At 37.8% G+C, this 20,419-nt stretch overlaps 1 protein-coding gene across 3 annotated transcripts in view; it reads left to right on the top strand.

Annotated features, from left to right (window-relative positions):
• Window positions 1-874: 874 nt before the first annotated feature.
• TTK (TTK protein kinase) overlaps window positions 875-20,419 on the top strand; it is a 46,437-nt gene continuing 26,892 nt past the window's right edge. Inside the window, exons 1-10 of one of the 3 annotated variants that reach the window (XM_021670311.2) lie at window positions 875-944; window positions 2,052-2,192; window positions 4,010-4,232; window positions 4,586-4,692; window positions 7,202-7,345; window positions 7,820-7,934; window positions 8,104-8,176; window positions 8,266-8,360; window positions 9,675-9,762; window positions 10,850-10,973. In XM_021670311.2, the coding sequence (XP_021525986.2) occupies window positions 2,054-2,192; window positions 4,010-4,232; window positions 4,586-4,692; window positions 7,202-7,345; window positions 7,820-7,934; window positions 8,104-8,176; window positions 8,266-8,360; window positions 9,675-9,762; window positions 10,850-10,973 (1,108 nt within the window). In that variant the 5' untranslated portion in view covers window positions 875-944; window positions 2,052-2,053. Of the gene's footprint in view, window positions 1,055-1,156; window positions 2,193-4,009; window positions 4,233-4,585; window positions 4,693-7,201; window positions 7,346-7,819; window positions 7,935-8,103; window positions 8,177-8,265; window positions 8,361-9,674; window positions 9,763-10,849; window positions 10,974-20,419 lie in introns of those variants that run through there. The other 2 variants (XM_021670312.2, XM_021670310.2) reach the window with 2 other exon arrangements.

The following is a 20,419-nucleotide window of genomic DNA, read 5'->3' as shown; positions in this document are numbered from 1 at the left end:
ACAAGTGACAGCTGCAGTTGGATTCCTATACATACACAAAACCAACCCGTCCTACCGCAGAACATATGTTATTATGCTGGCACAACAGACACATCCCCTTTCGTTTTGCAGAGGAGCAACCGTTGCCCTGGACCACAAAGCCACTTAGCGGCAGCGCCTCACACCCGCGAAGATTACTAGGGAGTTGTTTTTACCCCTGAGGACACCTGAGCCCTTAAGTGGGGCAGGCTTGGAGGGAGGGGGGCTGATAAGGCGAGTTCAGGCAGGGCAATCATGATGGGCGTGTGAGTTCTGCTCAGAATTTCGACAAAAGGGAGGGTCTTGGCTTGAAGACAGAGCAAGGAGTCATTTAAGGATAGTGGAAGGGCATAAGCGGAAGCTCGGATAAAAAGCACTGAAATTCTTGAGCTGGCGGCAGGGCCGAACCTAGCTCTGTGAAAGATCCTTTCTTGCCACATCCTCTCTAAGCCAGGCTGTGAAGATCGCGGGGAACGAAGGAGAATGGTGGCGGTGGGGTCAGTAAGGGGCAGGCCCAAGGTGCATCTTTTAGGTTCTGTTGCTGGAAGCAGCCTCCCGCGCCCCTGTATTCCTCTCACCGGCGACGTTTGCCCGGGAGTGACTACCTCCCAGGCAAAAATTTAGCCTGGTTAAACTGGAACGTGCAGGAAAGCCCGCCGACTGGCGTCCGGGGAACGCCTGCAGGGTACCAGCACCCTCCCAAGCGCCGCACGGGTGGGGTGAGGGCCGCGGGCTCTTCCAGGGCGAGCCTTGCCAGACGCAGGAGGAGGGACGGCCCGGCGGGTACGAACCAATCACTACAGACGCTTCCACGTGACTCGCATTGACCAATAGGAGGCCGTAGTGATAGCGACGGGGAAATTCAAACGTTTGCGGAAAGGAGTTTGGGTTCCATCTCTTCATATCCCCAGCTCCGCTTCCTGTAGGTAAGTTCTGTGTCAGCGGCGCACGGAGGAACTGCCGCAGCCGGTGTATGGGATCATTATCAGCGCTGGTCGGTGAGGTGTGGGGCGAGGCGGGAGCAGCTCGGAGCCAGGTACGCGACGCGGCTAAATGAGCTGGAGGAGGAGGGGAGGTCTCGCTGCCTCCGCGGGTCTGGCGGGTGGGGCGGTGCTGGAGGTTTTCTTGAGGAAGAAGTGGGTGTGGTCCGAGCTGAAAAGGAGGGGTGGTGGGTACTTGCGTACAATATCGTTTTCAAAAGACAGTCTCTTTTGTTTGCGGGTTAAAACTGGGAAAGGAGAGGGTGGCCGTGATCTGACAGTTACCTTTCAAACTTGACTTCAGAGGTGGAGTGATATCGCTTGCTGAAACATTACGGCTTTTTTAAATTGTTAAACCTGAAGACGGGGCAGTCACTCTCAATCTGTCTTTGAGAGTCACAAAGATAGATTAACAGAAAGGTTGCATACACTTTATTGCACAAACACCACCACCATACAGATAAGCAAGTGCTCAGTACGAGTACCGTAATTTCTTGGTATTGGATTAAGGCAGCAAATCATGATTCTGCCAGATATGCACAAGAATAAACCTGCGGATATCCTAATTATCAGTAAAGTCCCATAATGTTCATAGTCTGCTTTGAAAGCACTCTCACTGTGAAGATTTACTCAAGTGAAGCAGACGAATAAAGGAATTCTTACTTCCATTGCCAAACGAATTCTTTGTCTGTGTCACTGCCAGAATCCAGGCAATCTTTATGTATATGTCACTACCAGAATCCAAGCATACACTCCATCATATTTTTAAAAATGACTTAAGTTTACAGATTTCTAGAGTGATTTCTAGAGTTTGGTGTCACTGATGTTATATTGGAGAAAAAAGTGTACTTGGCCTATGAAACCTTGCTGAACAAATTACATAGATGTGTACCTTGTTGTGCATTTAGCTCCATTAATACTAGCCTAATAATAGCTGTGTTTACGTATGTTCACAAAACTAATGCTTTAGTCTTCTGGGTTCTGAAAAGTGCATTTTTTATGCTTTGATGCTAGTTAAAATAGGAATTATGACTAGTTCAGTTTTTTTCTTAGAAATGGAGTCTGAGGATTTAAGTGGCAGAGAATTGACAATTGATTCCATAATGAACAAAGTGAGAGACATTAAAAATAAGTTTAAAAATGAAGACCTTACTGATGAGCTAAGCTTGAATAAAATTTCTGCTGATACTACAGGTGAGTTTTTCTTTTCCTTTAAGTTAGTAACTGTTGAGTATCCTGTAAGGTAAAGAAATAGTACTAATCACTTCATTTTCAATTTACCCATGTGTTTCTTGTCTTTCTCCTCCACTAGAATGTAGGCTACATGAGGGCAGGGTTTTATCTATTAAATCCACAGAACTTTGAATGGTCTCTGGCACATGGTAGGTACATAAACATTTATTGAACAATGATTAATGGGTGAAAGTGTCCGGAGTATAATACTCTAGCTCTGCTAAAAGTATTAGCTCTGAAGCCAGATTCTTTACTGTAGTTCAAATGGTTGCAGTCATTTAAATGGTGACCTTTGGATAATTTTGTTACATATATGCTAACCATTAAATAGATGAGGAATTGAAAATAAATGGAAGAAACTGTGATCTAGTTATAGTGGCAGACTATGTTCACTTTGAAAAAACCTAGACAATGATAGTTTCGGTGTTAAGCAGAGTGTTAATAGAGTATAATTGTACTTAATTATGTCACACTAACAAAGATTGTACATCAAGACGATTGAGTATTTTAAGTATTGAGGAAGATTCAGAGATGCTTAAAACCATAGTTTCTTTCTAGATGAGAATTTATATTTTCACTATGCTACATTGTAATGCATGCCGGGCATCATAGGAATACTAGCATGATAAAACACAAATGTTATATTTGTTGATTAGAGGAAGAATAGGGTATTCAGGCATGAGGAATGCATCTGCAAAGCTACAGATGGCAATGTGTATTTCTTTAGACATTTCACAGACTAATTTCTTAGGAAAGCAATAGGAGATAAAACTAGAAAATTAAGTTAAGATCATACCAAATTAAATTTAAGACGATAAAGCAAAGTTGTGCAAGCACTATATTTTAGTAGAAAGCAGAAACAAATTTTATTTATAAAAGTAAAGTTGTAGGCTTTGCTGATGGTGACTGAAGTTGATAGAAGGAATGATAGCTTCTCTGGAAATGTGAATTTAATAATGCTTAGTAATAATCGAAATATCCTAAATAGAAGACTGACATTCAAGTTGTGTTTTTAGGAAGCAAATACTGAAGAGAGTAAAAAGCATATTACAGTGTGAAAATTATGTCTGAAGGTTATCCTTGCTGTTTCTGTAGGTGGGGGTTCCACAGAGAGAAACCTGACAGTCACAAGAGGTCCAATAAATTCCAATGCTCTAGACCGTGGTAGCTATGAGTTTGTTGGACCAAGAAATTATCAGGGCCTCTAGGAGAAATATAGGTTACTTGCAGAGAAGGAAATGATCATAACAGTTGTTTATTTTTTGTAAAGCTGATTTGGTTGTTTTACAAGTAAGTAGGAGGTATACAGAGATGATGTTCGATGGGTAAGGTTGTAAAGAAAGTTATGTTAGGACTGGAGCAGTAAGTTTAATGAATAAGTCATTGATGGGAGAATTTTCTAGGAAAGTTAGTACAGGTGGTGGTGGGAGAAACTTAGTTTTCTTTGGATAGATAGGATGGTAAAATTATAATTATCCTGCAACAACATAAGATTTTCTTAAACTATATACAATTTTTAAAGGCTACTTAAAAAACACTTTCAATTTTTTTTTCTTCCCATCAAAATATGTAGCTTTTGGATAAAATATGCCTTCATAAAAGATAAATATATAGTAAATAAGTTACTTATGAGTATTTACAATTTTAAAAAGTATTACAAGGACTTTATGTACATTGATAGTAAGAGTACAAATGCTTGGCTATATTTTGAAGGAAAAATGCAATTTGGCATTTGTTTTATGTCTTCTGTTGTGATATATTTTGTTCCTCTTATTTAGATAACTCTGGAACTGTTAACCAAATTATGATGATGGCAAACAACCCAGAGGACTGGTTGAATTTGTTGCTCAAACTAGAGAAAAACAGTGTTCCTCTAAGTGATGTTCTTTTAAATAAATTGATTGGTCGTTACAGTCAGGCAATTGAAGCGCTTCCTCCAGATAAATATGGCCAAAATGAGAGTTTTGCTAGAATTCAAGTCAGATTTGCTGAATTAAAAGCGTAAGTATTAGCATTTTAACTATGTTTAACTGTATAATATGTAACTGCATTGCAAAGAGAGAAAATAAAAGCATGTCAGTATTACTTGTGAGAAAATTAATTTTTTTTAACCAAATACTTTCGCTTATAATTAACAAGAGACTGATGTAAACTCTTTAGTATGTACGTTTCCACAAAAGTTTACTTATATTTTAAACTGCCTAAAAAGATTTTGAAAAAATAACTTATTAGTATTTAATTTTATCCACAGAAAAAAGCAATACCCCATGTCTTTTGGAAAACTGAATGAAGCATTATCAAATTTAAGTAGCTACATTATTTTTCTTAAATTTTGACACAATCTTTTATTACAGTATTCAAGAACCAGATGATGCACGTGACTACTTTCAAATGGCCAGAGCAAACTGCAAGAAATTTGCTTTTGTTCATATATCTTTTGCACAATTTGAACTGTCACAAGGTAATCTGAAAATGTCAAATTCAAATTTTAAGTAAAGGATAACATTACAACTTACATCCTAATATTAAATCATATATGTGAAGTGGAAATTAAGGCAAAAGACATTAAAGTTGATCAGATGAGAATATGGGACAGTGGGGGGAGGGAAATGCCACCTAAACGTAAATGCAGAGAATATCTGTAACCCTGGCCTTTCCGTGTATAAAGAATAATCCAGGGAAACGAGCGTGAACATTGTGTATGTGCTACTAGTTAGATTCAGGAAACATCTAAAGGAAAGTATCTTCTTCACTGAGTATTTGTAAGAAGAAGGATATAAGGTGGCAGATCACGAGATCGGGAGTTCGAGACCAACCTGACCAACATGGTGAAACCCCGTTTCTACTAAAAATACAAAACAATATGTGGGTGTGGTGCTTCAGCCTTCAGCTACTCGGAAGGCTAAGCAAGAGAATCGCTTGAACCCAGGAGGCGGAAGTTGTAGTGAGCCAGGATCTTACCACTGCACTCCAGCCTGGGCAACAGAGTAAGACTCTGTCTCAAAAAAAAAAAAAAAAAAAGATATTTAAGCTAGAGCTTACATAAACTTTTCTTATGCTATGGTTTCATAGCACCAAAATGTACATTAAAATATAGCTGTATAACTTATAACTTGGTGGTCAAGTAAACTATATATAGAGAGAGGGAGATGAGAGAGAGAGAGAGAGAGAGTGAGAGTGAGTGAGAGTGTGTGTAGCATTAATTGATAGTTCTTTAAAATAAAAAAGTAAACTGCTGCATAAACTCTTTCTTGCTCACTTGGTTCTTCATAGTCTGGATTTTTTTGGGTAGGACCAAGGTAATCTCTTCCTCAGACATTTTTAACCTGGCCTTTCCTTAGTCTTTTCTCATTTTCTGGGGCCTTTGAATATGCAGTCTGCCCTCTGGCCAGGTATTTCTATTCTCCCTCTGTCTTGTTTCCTCTGCAACTGTGATCCAATTTACTGCCAGTGATAAACATATTCACCCTAGCAGAATCCTCATGATGGTTTCCGTAGCAGGGATTAGTCACTGGAGAGTATTCTCCAGGATTGAGGCTGGAGAAAAGAATTATATAGCTCAGAAATGATTTGAGAACCCTGAATTTTTACCTATTCAGATGACTTCTGAATAGGTCATCATCTTCTCCAGTATGTTCTTTGCACTATCAGGTTACTTTTTAAAACTGTTATCCCTTTCTTGCTTAGAAAAATTGATGCCTTCTTGCTTGTTAGAGAAAATTTGGCAAGATGTGTTTCTCTCCGTTCTACTTATTGTAGCCTCTCAATAACAACCATAAATTTTACACACATAAATATTGAAATTCTTAAATTGAGTTATCTGTAAAAAAGACGAACTTTATCTGTACCACTTTATCTGTAATGCGATAGTAATGCACAGTGATGCAGTGTGGTCAGATTATGATTATTTTGAGCACAGTTGATGGCTTGGCCGTCTGGAAATAATGCAACGTCCCTGAAATCCTACGTACAGTCTGATGTGTATGTATTTTTATAGGGATGGAGGACATTTCAGTTTTTACCAGATTTTTAAATCTCTGATCTCAATACTAAGCTGTCATTAATTAAGCTTCTTCATTCTAATCTAAGCCTTTCTTTCTTTTCTTGTGCTAAAATACACAATACATGAAATTCTACCACTACTCAATAAATGTAGGCTTAATCACTATCAAATATATTTTAAAAAATTTATAAACTACTGAAGCTAGAGGTCATTTCTTAAGCATTTTTATACCCTAAGTGCCAAGTGCATAGCATAGCTCAGTGGCTCCCATAAGTGTTAATAATATTCTGTAAGATATGTGATGTATACATTTAATATTTATAAGTCGGATACTAGGTGTAAGTTTACCAATTGTTTTGGTAATTTGACCATACTCAGCAAGGAAATTATGGTAGTTTCTCAGTTATTCTGCATTCTTTTGCAGGTTGGTATAGCTGAGTGCGATAGCTAAAGATTAATCTGTATTTATTATGTTTTTTCCCCAAAAGTCCTTTTGATGGAAGATGCTCTTTAACAAAAGATATCATTCTTCCCTTAACTAAATGTCATTATGAATGATACTTATTACAGCTTGTTGTAACAGACTGATGCTCTGGGCAGTTTTGTAACATCTAGAATACACTCTTATTTCTAACTGTTGTGATTGGGCTTTGCTGTCCCCTCTTGATAACTGCTTTGTTAACACTTCTGTTACTTCAGAAAGCGGACAGTAGTGATAAACTAATCCACAATTATGTCAGCTACGTAGTTCAAGGAAACTATTTGGTATATATGGTTATCAGAAGAGAGTTGATTATTTGCGGAAGAAGTGAGAGATTGTTTATTTGCCTATGAAATAAAGTACATGCGCCTTGGAATAAATATTTTTGCTTAAGTCTTTTTATTTTCCTAGGTCCTGATGAATAAGTATCTGGGTGGTGGGTGAAAATTACTGGCTTAAAATGACAGTGATTTTTTTCTTTGTTAGGTAATTTCAACAAAAGTAAACAACTTCTTCAAAAAGCTGTAGAACGTGGAGCAGTACCACTAGAAATGCTAGAAATTGCCCTCCGGAATTTAAACCTCCAAAAAAAGCAGCTGCTTTCAGAGGAGGAAAAGAAGACTTTAACATGTAAATGTTAATGTATACTAATACTTTTCTGTGATAGTACTTCAAATAAAGATTCAGGATAGTATTTTGTAGAAAAATGTTATTTATTGTAGAATGGTCAAAATCTAAGATTAAATTGTAAAGGAGGTAAGACTTTGAGAAGTAAAAAAGTCTTTACAATCCTGTGCAAATTTATCTTTTTTTTGTTGTTGTTGACCTTTCATTGTTAACACATGAAAAACAACTCTAAGCAAGAGAATGATTTTTTTTGCTTTTAGAAATAGAGAATGTGCTTTTACCCTGGGGGAATATTTATATAATTTAAGAGAATTTGAAGAAGTTGTTACAGAATTATCTTGGTAACATCTTTGTGTCTGCATATCTTACTTGGGGACAAGTATTTACTATGAATTGACTTTTAAAATATTTGTAAGATTACTTTTTTGTACTTTTTTATTTCTTACAAACTTAATCATAGTTTCAAAATTTTTACAGCATCTACGGTATTAACTGCCCAAGAATCATTTTCCAGTTCACTTGGGCCTTTACAGAATAGGATCAACAGTTGTGATTCCAGAGGACAGGCTACTAAAGCCAGGTTTTTATATGGGTAAGGAAACTGAAGCAGTTTTCTGTGTAAATACATCTGTGTTTTTTAATGTAACTACATGTATCTACGTGTATGTTTGCATATGTGTGATAATACTATTTCGCAGTAGAGTAGAAGTACATATTAATATTATCCTTTCAAAAATTGGGGGTATTTTCTTTCTGTTTAGAGAGAACGTGCCCCCACAAGATGCAGAAATAGGTTATCGGAATCCGTTGAAACAAACTAACAAAACTAAACAGGTAAGTTATTTTCAGTCTGCTTGATTAAAGTGGTGATGGTTAAGTTTTTGTTTCCTAGTTGGTTATTCAGTCTTTCAAAATATTTTTAGTCATACCTATTTGGAAGAGTCCGAGTTAACCTTCTGAATAGCCCAGATTATGATGTGAAGAGAGATGATTCAGTTGTACCAAGTTTTATAAAAAGGTATGTTGAATTTTAATTTTTAAAATTTGTTGTCCATATGTGAAGACTGATGGCAGAATGGTCTTAAAGTCTTTTACTGAGTAATAGTAATTATGATTAAATTTTTATTCAGCTTTAGAAGATAATGAGTCTAAATGCTGTCAGGAACAAAGAAATGAGTGGAGAAAATGACTTTGCTTTTTTACTCATTAAAAGTATTCGTTAAAGGAACTTTAACAAATAGGAAAAAGTATTAAGTCAGCATTAAGCTTAAAAGACTGATATTTGAGGATTTCTCACTTATGGGTAGGCTCTCTAATAAGAATGGCTTCCTGTTGTGTTTGAGAGTCTCCGTAACGGGTGGAAGGAGGTCTGGGAACAAATATTTGCTACGAATATTTCCAGGGGAAAAATCACTGTTAGTGGGAAAGATGATTATTCATTCTTTCGCTTCACTCTAAGGCTTCAAGAAGTGGGACAGATTAGGTAGAGATGAAATACTGTTTATCAAATCCAGTGTGTTCCTCTTCCCTCAATTTGCGTGTTTATTCCCTGTTAAGAAATGGGCATGTGGCATCTAGCTCAGCTAAAGGAGAGTTTTTTTGGTCTATTCTTAATTCTGATCAGCATTTATAATACTATTTATGTTGGAAAAGGCTCCTTACAGTCCAGAGAACCATTTTGCAAATTAACTTTAGAAACACAACAGACTTTTTTCCATTAGCGTCTTTTATAATTACATTTCTATTATATTTAGACTTGACTAAACATTGACATTAAAAGAACATTTTGGTCGTCAAGGTTAAGCTTTAAAGTCTTATCACTGTCATTTTACCTTGTTTGTCTCTATTTCAGATACCTAGCTCAAGAATAAAGGAAACTTTCTCCCACTTCCAAAAATTAAAAACAAAAACAGAAAAACTCCAGCCATTTTCTTGGTTCCTATTATTGATAGACAGTGCTAGGTACTGTGGAGGCCCACAGAAGCACTTATGCCCTGGTCCTTACCCTTTACCTATTTGTAACCAGAAATGGATTTTCATCTATATACTTTGCATTTCCCATGGTCTAACCCTGATTCCAGTTGTTGCTTATTAGATAATAAAGAAGTAGGGAACCACCTATCTCTGTCACTTTTGTCATTGCCCAGCAACTAATTTTGTTATCTAAGTCACCCTTGTATTGGAATTATGTCACTTTAAGAAATGTCCTTTTAAGAGTTTTTTTTCAATAAAATGTATGTATATTGTTAAAAAGCCAACTTAAGATGAAAAAATACATCAAAAAATTTTTTTCAAATTTGATATTAAAATTATTTTGTTTCATGGGTAAAAGACAGACCTCTAGATCAGGATGCCGAGATTTGGTTGCGCCTGGATCTAAACCAAGTGGAAATGATTCCTCTGAATTGAGAAATTTAAAGGTATTTTAATTCTATATCATTATATGAAGTAAGGGTTCCTGATCTGGGAGGATCAGGATTCAGGGAGCTTTTTCTGGGGAAAGGACTTACAAGTAGTTCATATGTCTGCAGTAGTGTTCCAAGAGGTGTGGAACTACCAGTGGGAAGTTTGTATGTTTCTCCAAGGTTAAGGTGGTAGAGCCAGGATCAACTATCTTTTAAGAGAATCATGAAGTAATATTTATTAGGGATGTGTTTAAGCGGATTAGTTGCCCTGGGTTTGGGAATACATGACTCGGGGAGCTATTGCCCCCAAGTTTTGTTTTTTGTTATGTTTAATCATATGATTCTGGTAAGATATCTTAGAAAAAAATGAGAGAGTAAATTGTCTTCGGGGCAGAGGTGAGGACATAAATAATCAATCCTGACCTCCTGAAATGGCAGAGCAACTTTGTGAGGACTTCAAAGAAAGGAAATAATTTTAGTTCCTGGTACACTGTGATTTTTAGTGGCTATGCTATTACTATAATTGAGTTAAACCGCTAGTATCATGATTTCGGTCTTTGCGATTTTATATTCTTTGTTAATGCCTCTCTTTTTCACGATCTATGCTTTAAGTATTAATTTTTTCTAATCCTGGCTGTCCTAGAGAACAGTGCATAATTGTGTCAAAAAGATTGCTCTCTGGATTTAGAGTAACTACTGTCTTAAGTTATACGGATACTAATTTTGACATGTTATTTTTGGTGATAAAATAGCAATCACAGTAAGAAAATACTTAAATTTTTTTTTTCTTGTCACCAGGCATACTCTGTGTTGAATTCAAACTTTCCAACCCTTTACATTTTTAAGTGAAATACATTTTAGCAATTGATTAACATATCCACTGAAAGTAAATTGGCCAGATTTATGGTTATGACCCTTCGCATTGCTCTAATTAATAATTCAGGCAATTAACCTTTGCTGAGAGTTTGTGAGTCTACATGTAATTACAACAGAAAATTTTACAAGCAATCTATATGTAGATAAGACTTTACTATATTGAACAGTAAAATAAATTAGTACTACTACATTTATGGGACTTTATTTGATTTTTTTTTTCATGTAGTCTGTTCAAAATATTCATTTCAAAGAACCTTTGATGTCAGATGAAAAGAGTTCTGAACTTATTATTAATGATTCAATAACTCTGAAGAATAAACCTGAATCAAGTCTTCTAGCTAAATTAGAAGGTAAGAGCGTCTAAATCAGTAGACTTATTTCTTTAGTTAAGAAAACCATTTGATAGCTTGAAAAAGCAGACCAACCACCTAAGAATTACGATGTGAAACTGTGTCTATGTTCTTTAATCTTGAATTTTGGTTCAGTTGTATAGAGTGTATGAAAAGTATTGAATCCTGTAGCAAAGGAAGTTTATTTGCCTAAAAGGTACATAAAAGAAAGAGTGGAGGGAAAATGCAATGGAACTGAGTTATTTTTCTCAGCGGGCTTGACAGATACTTTCTGGAAGGGATATAGAAGCTGTTCTTATATGACAGCTCTCATCTTTTTTCAAGCATTTGGTTTTCCATTGAATGGGTACTGTGATAAATGTTCTAGGGATAGATATGTGAATAAAAGAGTGTCCCAAGGAGGTTGCATTTCAGTGTGGGAGATTCACAGAGATACATAAATATAATGCTGAATAGAGTGTAGAGATTGTCATGAGAGCCACATAAATGAAATGCTATGAGAATTCAGAAGAGGGAGAAATTAAGGAACTAATTTAGTTTAGGAGAAATAAGGAAATATTTTGTGGTGATGGTGAAGTTTGAAGAAACAAATTAGGATTTAAATGGGGGGAAATAATAGAGTATTTCAGATCAAGAGGATGACATAGACAAAGAATAAAATGTTTCAGGAACAAGAGACTGTCTAGTTATGCTGCAAGCTGTAACATGGGTAGTGTGCAAATAGGAAATAAGACTAGGTGAACTTTGAATGTCATTAGATTTTGTATTTTTTTTTTAATAGAATTCAGGGTACCATTAAAGATATTTAAACAGATTATTAATAGGATGATCATTGTCCAGATAGAAATTGCCAGATTGGATGTATTAATTTTTTATTTGTTTTAATAGGACTGAGGAGGAACTTTGGGACAAAGGGAGGCTTGCTCTCATGTTTGCCAGGGACTTTGCTGAAAGTCAATTGTCCAAAGAATGCCTCAGTCCCAGGCAAACAGGGACATACACAAAAAAACATTATTCTGGTCGGGAACTGATTCTTATTCCTAGCATTTGGTGGAACGTCTTTACATTCCATGTTTTCTTGGCATCTATCATAATGGGTATGATTGAGAAAATAATCTTTATCAAATATGGTTGTTAATAGTACTCTTAATACCTAATTTAATGTTTTTAAATGAATGCTATTGTCTACCAGTAATACTTTATTAATATAGTAAAGGATACAGTCAGAAAGCTGCCAAAATCACAAGAGTGCTGCCCAATGAAATAACACAAGTGAACACATACTTGTAACCAATACCCAGATCAAAAAGTAGAACATTACTAGCACTTCAGTAACCTCCTTGATCCCCCTTCTGATCAGTACTTCTCTTCTTCCAGATGTAATCACTTTTCTGATTTCTGACACCACAGAATGAAATAATACAGTGTGTATTCTTGTGTTTGCTCCCTCACTGTGGTTTATGGAACTCATCCATTTTTTATGATGTATAGTCTGTTGATTTTTCTTGCCATATAGTATTTAATTAGTGTAAATATACTATAATTTGTTTTTTCACATGTACATGGATAACAATTTTTTGTCTAATGAATAATGCTGCTATGAATATTTTGGTGTCTTTTGATTCACATATGTATGAATTTCTGTTGAGTGTATTCTAAGAGTGGAATTGTCAGGTCACAGGATATGCACGTATTCAGCTTTGGAAGATAGTGCCTAACGGTCTGAAAAGTGGTTGTACTAACCTTAGACCAGCAGTTACTTTGCTCCTGCTCCTGTTCTTTGCAGTCATTGTATTGTTGGCTTTTAATTTTAGGCATTCTGATGCTATCTAGTGGTATCTGTCTCATTGTGGTCTTAATTTGCATTTCATATTTCCTTAATGTCTGCTATTGAACATTTGTTTCATGTATTTATTGGCCATGTGGATACTCTTTGTAACATACTGCCACCCGGTCACCCAGGTTGCAGTGTTGCTGACTTTTCTATTGTTTTTTTTTTTTTCTTACTTTCATTGATTTTTAAGAGGTATTTATATGATCTGGGTATAAATCATTAGTTGGAATATGTGTTTGTAAGGGAAAAAACATAATTATTTTTCTTTCTCTTTTTAGCTTCTTAGTTGAGACACTCTCCTGAAAATACAAGTCTGATTAACAATAGAAAAACAAGAAGTTTGTTAATATGTGCTCTACCCATCACTTCGGAGGGTTCACCTCAGAAGTATTTCTTTCCAAGCAGTGGATTCGCTTAAATGGTATTTTAACAAAGAGCCATAAATCTTAAATATTGGCAAGACAAAGGAGAGAACAGTTCCAATCTTTAAAAGCAGGAACACGTGGAAAGATAGTAAAATTTGTTTCCAGATTTTTCTGGTGCCTGCTGGTGCTTTCTAGCCCAAGAAGCAAGTGTTTTCTCCAGTAAGGAAGTATTTCTATCCTGCCATCAGGCCAGATATTTCCATATTTTTTTTTTTTGAGACAGAGTTTCTCTCTTGTCACCTAGGCTGGAGTGCAGTGGTGTGATCTCAGCTCACTGCAACATCTGCCTCCCTGGTTCAAGTGACTCTCCTACCTCAGCCTCCCGAGTAGCTGGGATTACAGACATGTACCACCACACCCAGCTGTTTTTTTGTATTTGTAGTAGAGATGGGGTTTTGCCATGTTGGGCCGGCTTGCCTCGAACTCCTCACCTCAGGTGATCTGCCTGCCTCGGCCTCCCAATGTGTTGGGATTACAGGCGTGAGCCACTGTGCCTGGCCAATATTTCCATATTTTTAGATTTATCATTTTATCTTTCACCTTCTAGTTTATATTTTTCCTGAGTTTAATGTTTGCATATGTGTAAGATCAAGTGTCAGGTTTCATTATTTTTCTCATAATGGATATCCAGTTGACCTGGCACCATTTATTGAAAATATCCTTCTTTAGGCCAGGTGCGGTGGCTCATGCCTGCAGTCCTAGCACTTTGGAAGGCCGAGGCGGGTGGATCACAAGGTCAGGAGATTGAGACCATCCTGGCTAACATGGTGAAACCCCGTCTCTACTAAAAATACAAAAAATTAGCCGGGCATGGTGGTGTGCACCTGTAGTCCCAGCTACTTGGGAGGTTGAGACAGGAGAAATGCTTGAACCCGAGAGGCTGAGGTTGCAGTGAGCCGAGATCATGCCACTGCACTCCGGCCTGGGTGACAGAGAAAGACTGTCTCTAAAGAAAAGAAAAAAAAAATCCTTCTTTATCTCACTGACTTCTTGTAAATTAGTAGATTCTATTTTTGGTTTCTGGCTTTGAATTCTTTTCCATTCTGTATTCATTTTTGTCTTTTTTTTTTCAGACAGGGTCTTGCTCTGTCATCCAAATTGCAGTGCAGTAGTGTGATCACAGCTTAATGCAACCTCTGCCTCCTGGGCACAAGTGATCCTTCTACCTCAGCCTCCTGAGTAACCTGGGACTTATAGGCATGTGCCACCATGCCTGGCTCATTTTTTAATTTGTTGTAGAGACAGAGTCTTGCTGTGTTGCCCAGGCTGGTCTCAAACTCCTGAGCTCAATCAGTCTGCCCACCTTAGCTTCCCAAAGTGCTGGGATTAAAAGTGTAAGCCACCATACCAGGCCTAATGCTATCTTAATAACTGCACTAAGTCTTCATATCTGTCAGTGTAAATTTTTCGACTTCGTTCTTCAAGACTGTTTTGGCTATTCCTGGCCTTTGCATTTCCATGTAAATACTAGCATCTATGTTTTGGTTACTACTTTTAAAAATTGGGATTGTGATTGATATTTGATTGAACCTATAAAGAAATTTGGGAGAAATCGACATCTTTACAATTAAGTTTTATAGCCCAGTAACCTAGCATATCTTTTCATTCATTTAAAGTAATGAGAGAATTCTTTTCTGTGTAGACATCTTGTGTATCTTTTGCTAGAGTTATTCTTGAATTTGTTTTTTTTAAATAAACTTTAAGTTCTGAGGTACAAGTGCAGAATGTGCAGGTTTGTTACATAGGTATACATGTGTCATGGCGGTTGGCTGCATCCATCACCCATCATCTACATTACGTATTTCTTCTAATTTTATTCCTCCCCTAGCCCCCCACTCCCCGACAGGCCCCTGTGTGATGCTTCCCTCCCTGTGTTCATCTGTTCTTATTGTTCAACTTTCACTTATGAATGAGAAAAAGCAGTGTTTGTTTTTCTGTTCTTGTATTAGTTTGCTGAAAAGGATGGTTTCCAGCTTCATCTGTGTCCCTGCAAAGGACATGAACTCATCCTTTTTTATGGCTGCATAGTATTCCATAGTGTCTGTGTGCCACATTTGCTTTATCCAGTCTGTCATGGATGGGCATTTGAGTTGGTTCCAAGTCTTCGCTATTGTAAACATTGCCGCAAAAAGATACCTGTGCATGTATCTTTCTAACTGAATGATTTATATTTCTTTGGGTATATACCCAGTAATGGGATTGCTGGGTCAAATGATATTTCTATTTCTAGATCCTTGAGGAATTGCCACACTATCTTCCACAATGGTTGAACTAATTTACACACCCACCAACAGTGTAAAAGCGTTCCTATTTCTCCACATCCTCTCCAGCATCTGTTGTCTCCTGACTTTTTAATGATCGACACTCTAACTGGTGTGAGATGGTATCTCATTGTGGTTTTGATTTGCATTTCTCTAATGACCAGTGATGATGTTTTTTTTCATGTTTTTTGGCCATGTAAATGTCTCCTTTTGAGAAGTGTCTGTTCATATCCTTTGCCAATTTTTTGATGGGGTTGTTTTTTTCTTGTAAATTTGTTTAAGTTCTTTGTAGATTCTAGATATTAGCCCTTTGTCAGACGGGTGGATTGCAAAAATTTTCTCCGATTTTATAGGTTGCCTGTTCACTGTGATGATAGTTTCTTTTGCTGTGCAGAAGCTCTTTAGTTTAATTAGATCCCATATGTCTATTTTGACTTTTGTTGCCATTGCTTTTGGTGTTTTAGTCATGAAGTCTTTGCCCATGCCTGTGTCCTAAATGGTATTGCCTAGGTTTTCTTCTAGTGTTTTTATGGTTTTAGGTCTTATGTTTAAATCTTTAATCTATCTTGAGTTAATTCTTGTATAAGGTGTAAGGAAGGGATCCAGTTTCAGCTTTCTGTGTATGGCTAGCCAGTTTTCCCAACACCATTTTTTAAAAAGAGAATCCTTTCCCAATTGTTTGTTTTTGTCAGATTTGCCAAAGGTCAGATGATTGTAGATATGTGGCATTATTTCTGAGGCCTCTGTTCTGTTCCATTGGCCTATATATCTGTTTTGGTACCAGTACCATGCTGTTTTGATTACCGTAACTTTGTAGTATAGTTTGAACTCTGGTAGTGTGATGCCTCCAGCTTTGTTTTGTTTTGTTTTTTTTTAATGCTTAGGATTGTCTTGGCTATGTAGGCTCTTTTTTTATCATATGAGATTTAAAGTAGTTTTTTCCAGTTCTGTGAAGAAAGTCAGTGGTAGCTTGACGGGGATAGCACTGAATCTATAAATTACTTTGGGCAGTATGGCCATTTTCACAATATTGATTCTTTCTAACCATGAACATGGAATGTTTTTCTATTTGTGTCCTCTCTTGTTTCCTTCAGCAGTGGTTTGTAGTTCTCTTTGAGGTCCTTCACAAACTTTGTAAGTTGTATTCCTTTAATTCTCTTTGTAGCGTTTGTGAATGGGAGTTCACTCATGGTTTGGCTCTCTATTATTGGTGTGTAGGAATGCTTGTGATTTTTGCACGTTGATTTTGTATCCATAGACTTTGCTGAAGTTGCTTATCAGCTTAAGGATATTTTGGGCTGAGACGATTGGGTTTTCTAAATATATTATCATGTCATCTGCAAATAGAGACAATTTGATTTTCTATTTCCTAATTGAATACCCTTTATTTCTTCCTCTTGTCCGATTACCCTGTCCAGAACTTCCAATGCTATGTTGAATAGGAGTGATGAGAAAGGGCATCTTTGTTTTGTGCCAGTTTTCAAAGGGAACGCTTCCAATTTTTTTCCCATTGAGTATGATATTGGCAGTGAGTTTGTCACATTATTTTGAGATACGTTCCATCAATACTTAGTTTATTGAGAGTTTTTAGCATTAAGGGCTGTTGAATTTTGTTGAAGGCCTCCTCTGCATCTATTGAGATAATCATGTGGTTTTTGTCTTTGGTTCTGTTTATGTGATGGATTATGTTTATTGATTTGCATGTGTTGAACCAGCCCTGCATCCCAGGGATGAAGCCGACCTGATCTTGGTGGATAAGCTTTTTGATGTGCTGTTGGATTCGGTTTGCCAGTATTTTATTGAGGATTTTCACATTGATGTTCATCATGGATGTTGATGTGAAATTTTCTTTTTTTGTTGTGTCTCTGCCAGGTTTTGGTATCAGGATGATGTTGGCCTCATAAAATGAGTTAGAGAGGATTCCCTCTTTTTCGATGGTTTGGAATAGTTACAGAAGGAATGGTACCAACTCCTCTTTGTGCACCTCTGGTAGAATTCGGCTGTGAATCTATCTGGTTCTGGACTTTTTTTGGTTGGTAGGCTATTAATTGCTACCTTAACTTCAGAAGTTGTTATTGTTCTATTTAAGGATTCGAATTCTTTCTGATTTAGTCTTGGGAGGGTGTAAGTGTCCAGAAATCTATCAATTTCTTCTAGATTTCCTGGTTTATTTTCATAGAGGTGTTTGTAGTATTCTCTGATGGTAGTTTATATTTCTGTGGGATCGGCAGTGATATCCCCTTTATTTTTTATTGCATCTATTGATTCTTTTCTCGTTTCTTCTTTATTAGTCTGGCTATTGGTCTATTTTGTTGATCTTTTAAAAAAAAAACCAGCTCTTGGATTCATTGATTTTTTTTTTTTGAAGGATTTTTTTGTCTCTATCTCCTTCAGTTTTGCTCCGATCTTAGTTATTTTTTGTCTTTTGTTAGCTTTGAATTTGTTTGCTCTTGCTTCTCTACTTCTTTTAATTGGGACATTAAGGTGTCAGTGTTATATCTTTCTCATGTGGGCCTTTATTTCTGTAAACTTCCCTCTACACACTGCTTTAAATGTGTCCCCGATTCTGGTACGTTGTGTCTTTATGCTCAGTGGTTTCAAAGACATGTTTGTTTTTGCCTTCATTTTGTTATTTATGCAGTAGTCATTCAGGAGCAGATTGTTCGGTTTCCACGTAGCTGTGCGGTTTTGAGTAAGTTTCTTAATTCTGAGTTCTAATTTGGTTGCACTGTGGTCTGAGAGACTGTTATGATTTCCATTCTTTTGCATTTGCTGAGGAGTGTTTTAACTCCAATTATGTAGTCAGTTTTAGAATAAGTGTGATGTGGTGCTGAGAAGAATGTATATTCTGTTGATTTGGGGTGGAGAGTTCAGTAGATGTCTATTATGTCTGCGTTGTCCAGATCTGCGTTCAAGTCCTGGATATCCTTGTTAATTTTCTGTCTCGGTCTGTCTTATGTTGACAGTGGGGTGTTAGAGTCTCCCATTATTATTGTGTGGGAGTCTAAGTCTCTTTGTAGATCTCTTACAAAGAGGTGAATCTGACGATTATGTGTGTCTTGGTGTTGCTCATCTCAAGGAGTATCTCTGTGGTGTTCTCTGTATTTCCTGAATTTGAGTGTTGGCCTGCCTTGCTAGGTTGGGAAGTTCTCCTGGATATTATCCCGAAGAGTGTTTTCCAACTTGGTTCTATTCTCCCTGTCACTTTTAGGTACACCAGTCAAATGTAGATTTGGTCTTTTCACATAGTCCCATATTTCTTGGAGGCTTTGTTCATTTCTTTTCATTCTTTTTTCTCTAATCTTCTCTTCTCACTTTATTTTATTGAGTTGATCTTCAATCTCTGATATCCTTTCTTCTACTTGGTTGATTTGGCTATTGAAACTTGTATATGCTTCACGAAGTTCTTGTGTTGGTTTTTTTTCAGCTCCATCAGGTAGTTTATATTCTTCTCTAAACTTACTATTCTAGTTAGCAATTCATCTAACCTTTTTTCAAGGTTCTTAGCTTCCTTGCATTGCCTTTGAACATGCTCCTTTAGCTGGAGTTTATCATTAGCTACTTCCTGAAACCTACTTCTGTCAATTTGTCCAACTCATTCTCCATCTAGTTTTGTTCTTTTGCTGGTGAGGAGCTATGATACCTTGGAGGAGAAGAGGCGTTCTGGTTTTTGGAATTTTCAGCCTTTTTGCGCTGGTTTCTCCCCATCTTCGTGAATTTATCTACCTTTAGTCTCTGAAGTCGGTGACCTTTCGATGGGGTCTCTGAGTGGACGTCCTTTTTGTTGATGTTGAAACTATTCCTTTCTGTTTGTTAGTTTTCCTTCCAACAGTCAGGCCCCTCTGCTGCCAGTCTGCTGGAGCTTGCTGGAGGTCCACTCCAGACTCTGCTGCCAGGGTACCGTCGGCAGAGGCTGCTGAACAGCAAAGATTGCTGCCTGTTCCTTCCTCTAGTAGCTTCGTCCCAGAAGGGTACCTGCCAGATGCCAGCCAGAGCTCTCCTGTATGAGGTGTCTGTTGCCCCTACTGGGATACACTGTGTATCCTCCCAGTCAGGATACACAGGGGTCAGGGATCCATTTAAGGAGGCAGTCTGTCCCTTATCAGAGCTCGAATGCTGTGCTGAAATATCTGCTGCTCTCTTCAGAGCTGCCAGGCAGGAATGTTTAAATCTGCTAAAGCTGTGCCCACTACCTCCTCTTTTCCCAGGTTGTCTGTCCCAGGAAGCTGGGGGCTTTATTTCTAAGTCCCTGATGGGCTGCTGCCTTTTTTCAGAGATGCCCTACCCAGCGATGAGGGACTCTAGTGAGACAGTCTGCCTGAAGCGGCCTTGCTGAGCTGTGGTGGACTCTGCCCAGTTTGAACTTCCCAGCAGCTTCGTTTACACTGTAAAGGTTAAAAACCACCTCAGCAATGGCAGATGCCCGTTCCCCCACCAAGCTCACCGTCCCAGTTCAAGCTTAGACTGCTGTGCTGGCTGTGAGAATTTCAAGCCAGTGGATCTTAGTTTGCTGGTCTCCGTGGGGATGGGAACCCTGAGCCAAACCATTTGACTCCCTGGCTTTAGCCCCCTTTCCCAGGGAGTGAACGTTTTTGTCTCACTGGTGTTCCAGGCACCACTGAGGTATGAAAAAAAATACCACTGTGGCTAGCTCAGTGTCTGCCCAAATGGCTTCCCAGTTTTGTGCTGGAAGCCCAGGGCCCTGGTGATTGTGTAGGTACCAGAGGGAGTCTCCTGGTCTGTTGGTTGTGAAGACCATGGGAAGAGCACAGTATCTGGGCCAGAGTGCAGGGTACGGACCCTAATGGCTTCCCTTGGCAAGGAGAGGGAGTTCCCTGACCCCTTGCACTTCCCGGGTGAGGTGATGCCCAACCTTGCTTTGGCTTGCTCTTCTTGGGCTGCACCCGCTGTCCAACCAGTCTCAAT

The sequence above is a fragment of the Aotus nancymaae genome, unplaced genomic scaffold (assembly GCF_030222135.1).
Source record: "Aotus nancymaae isolate 86718 unplaced genomic scaffold, 86718_ANA_hifiasm-v0.15.2.pri h1tg000040l, whole genome shotgun sequence".
NCBI lineage: Eukaryota > Metazoa > Chordata > Mammalia > Primates > Aotidae > Aotus > Aotus nancymaae.
The sequence above is the reverse complement of the archived record's forward strand: the minus strand, read 5'-3'. Positions and strand labels throughout refer to the sequence as shown.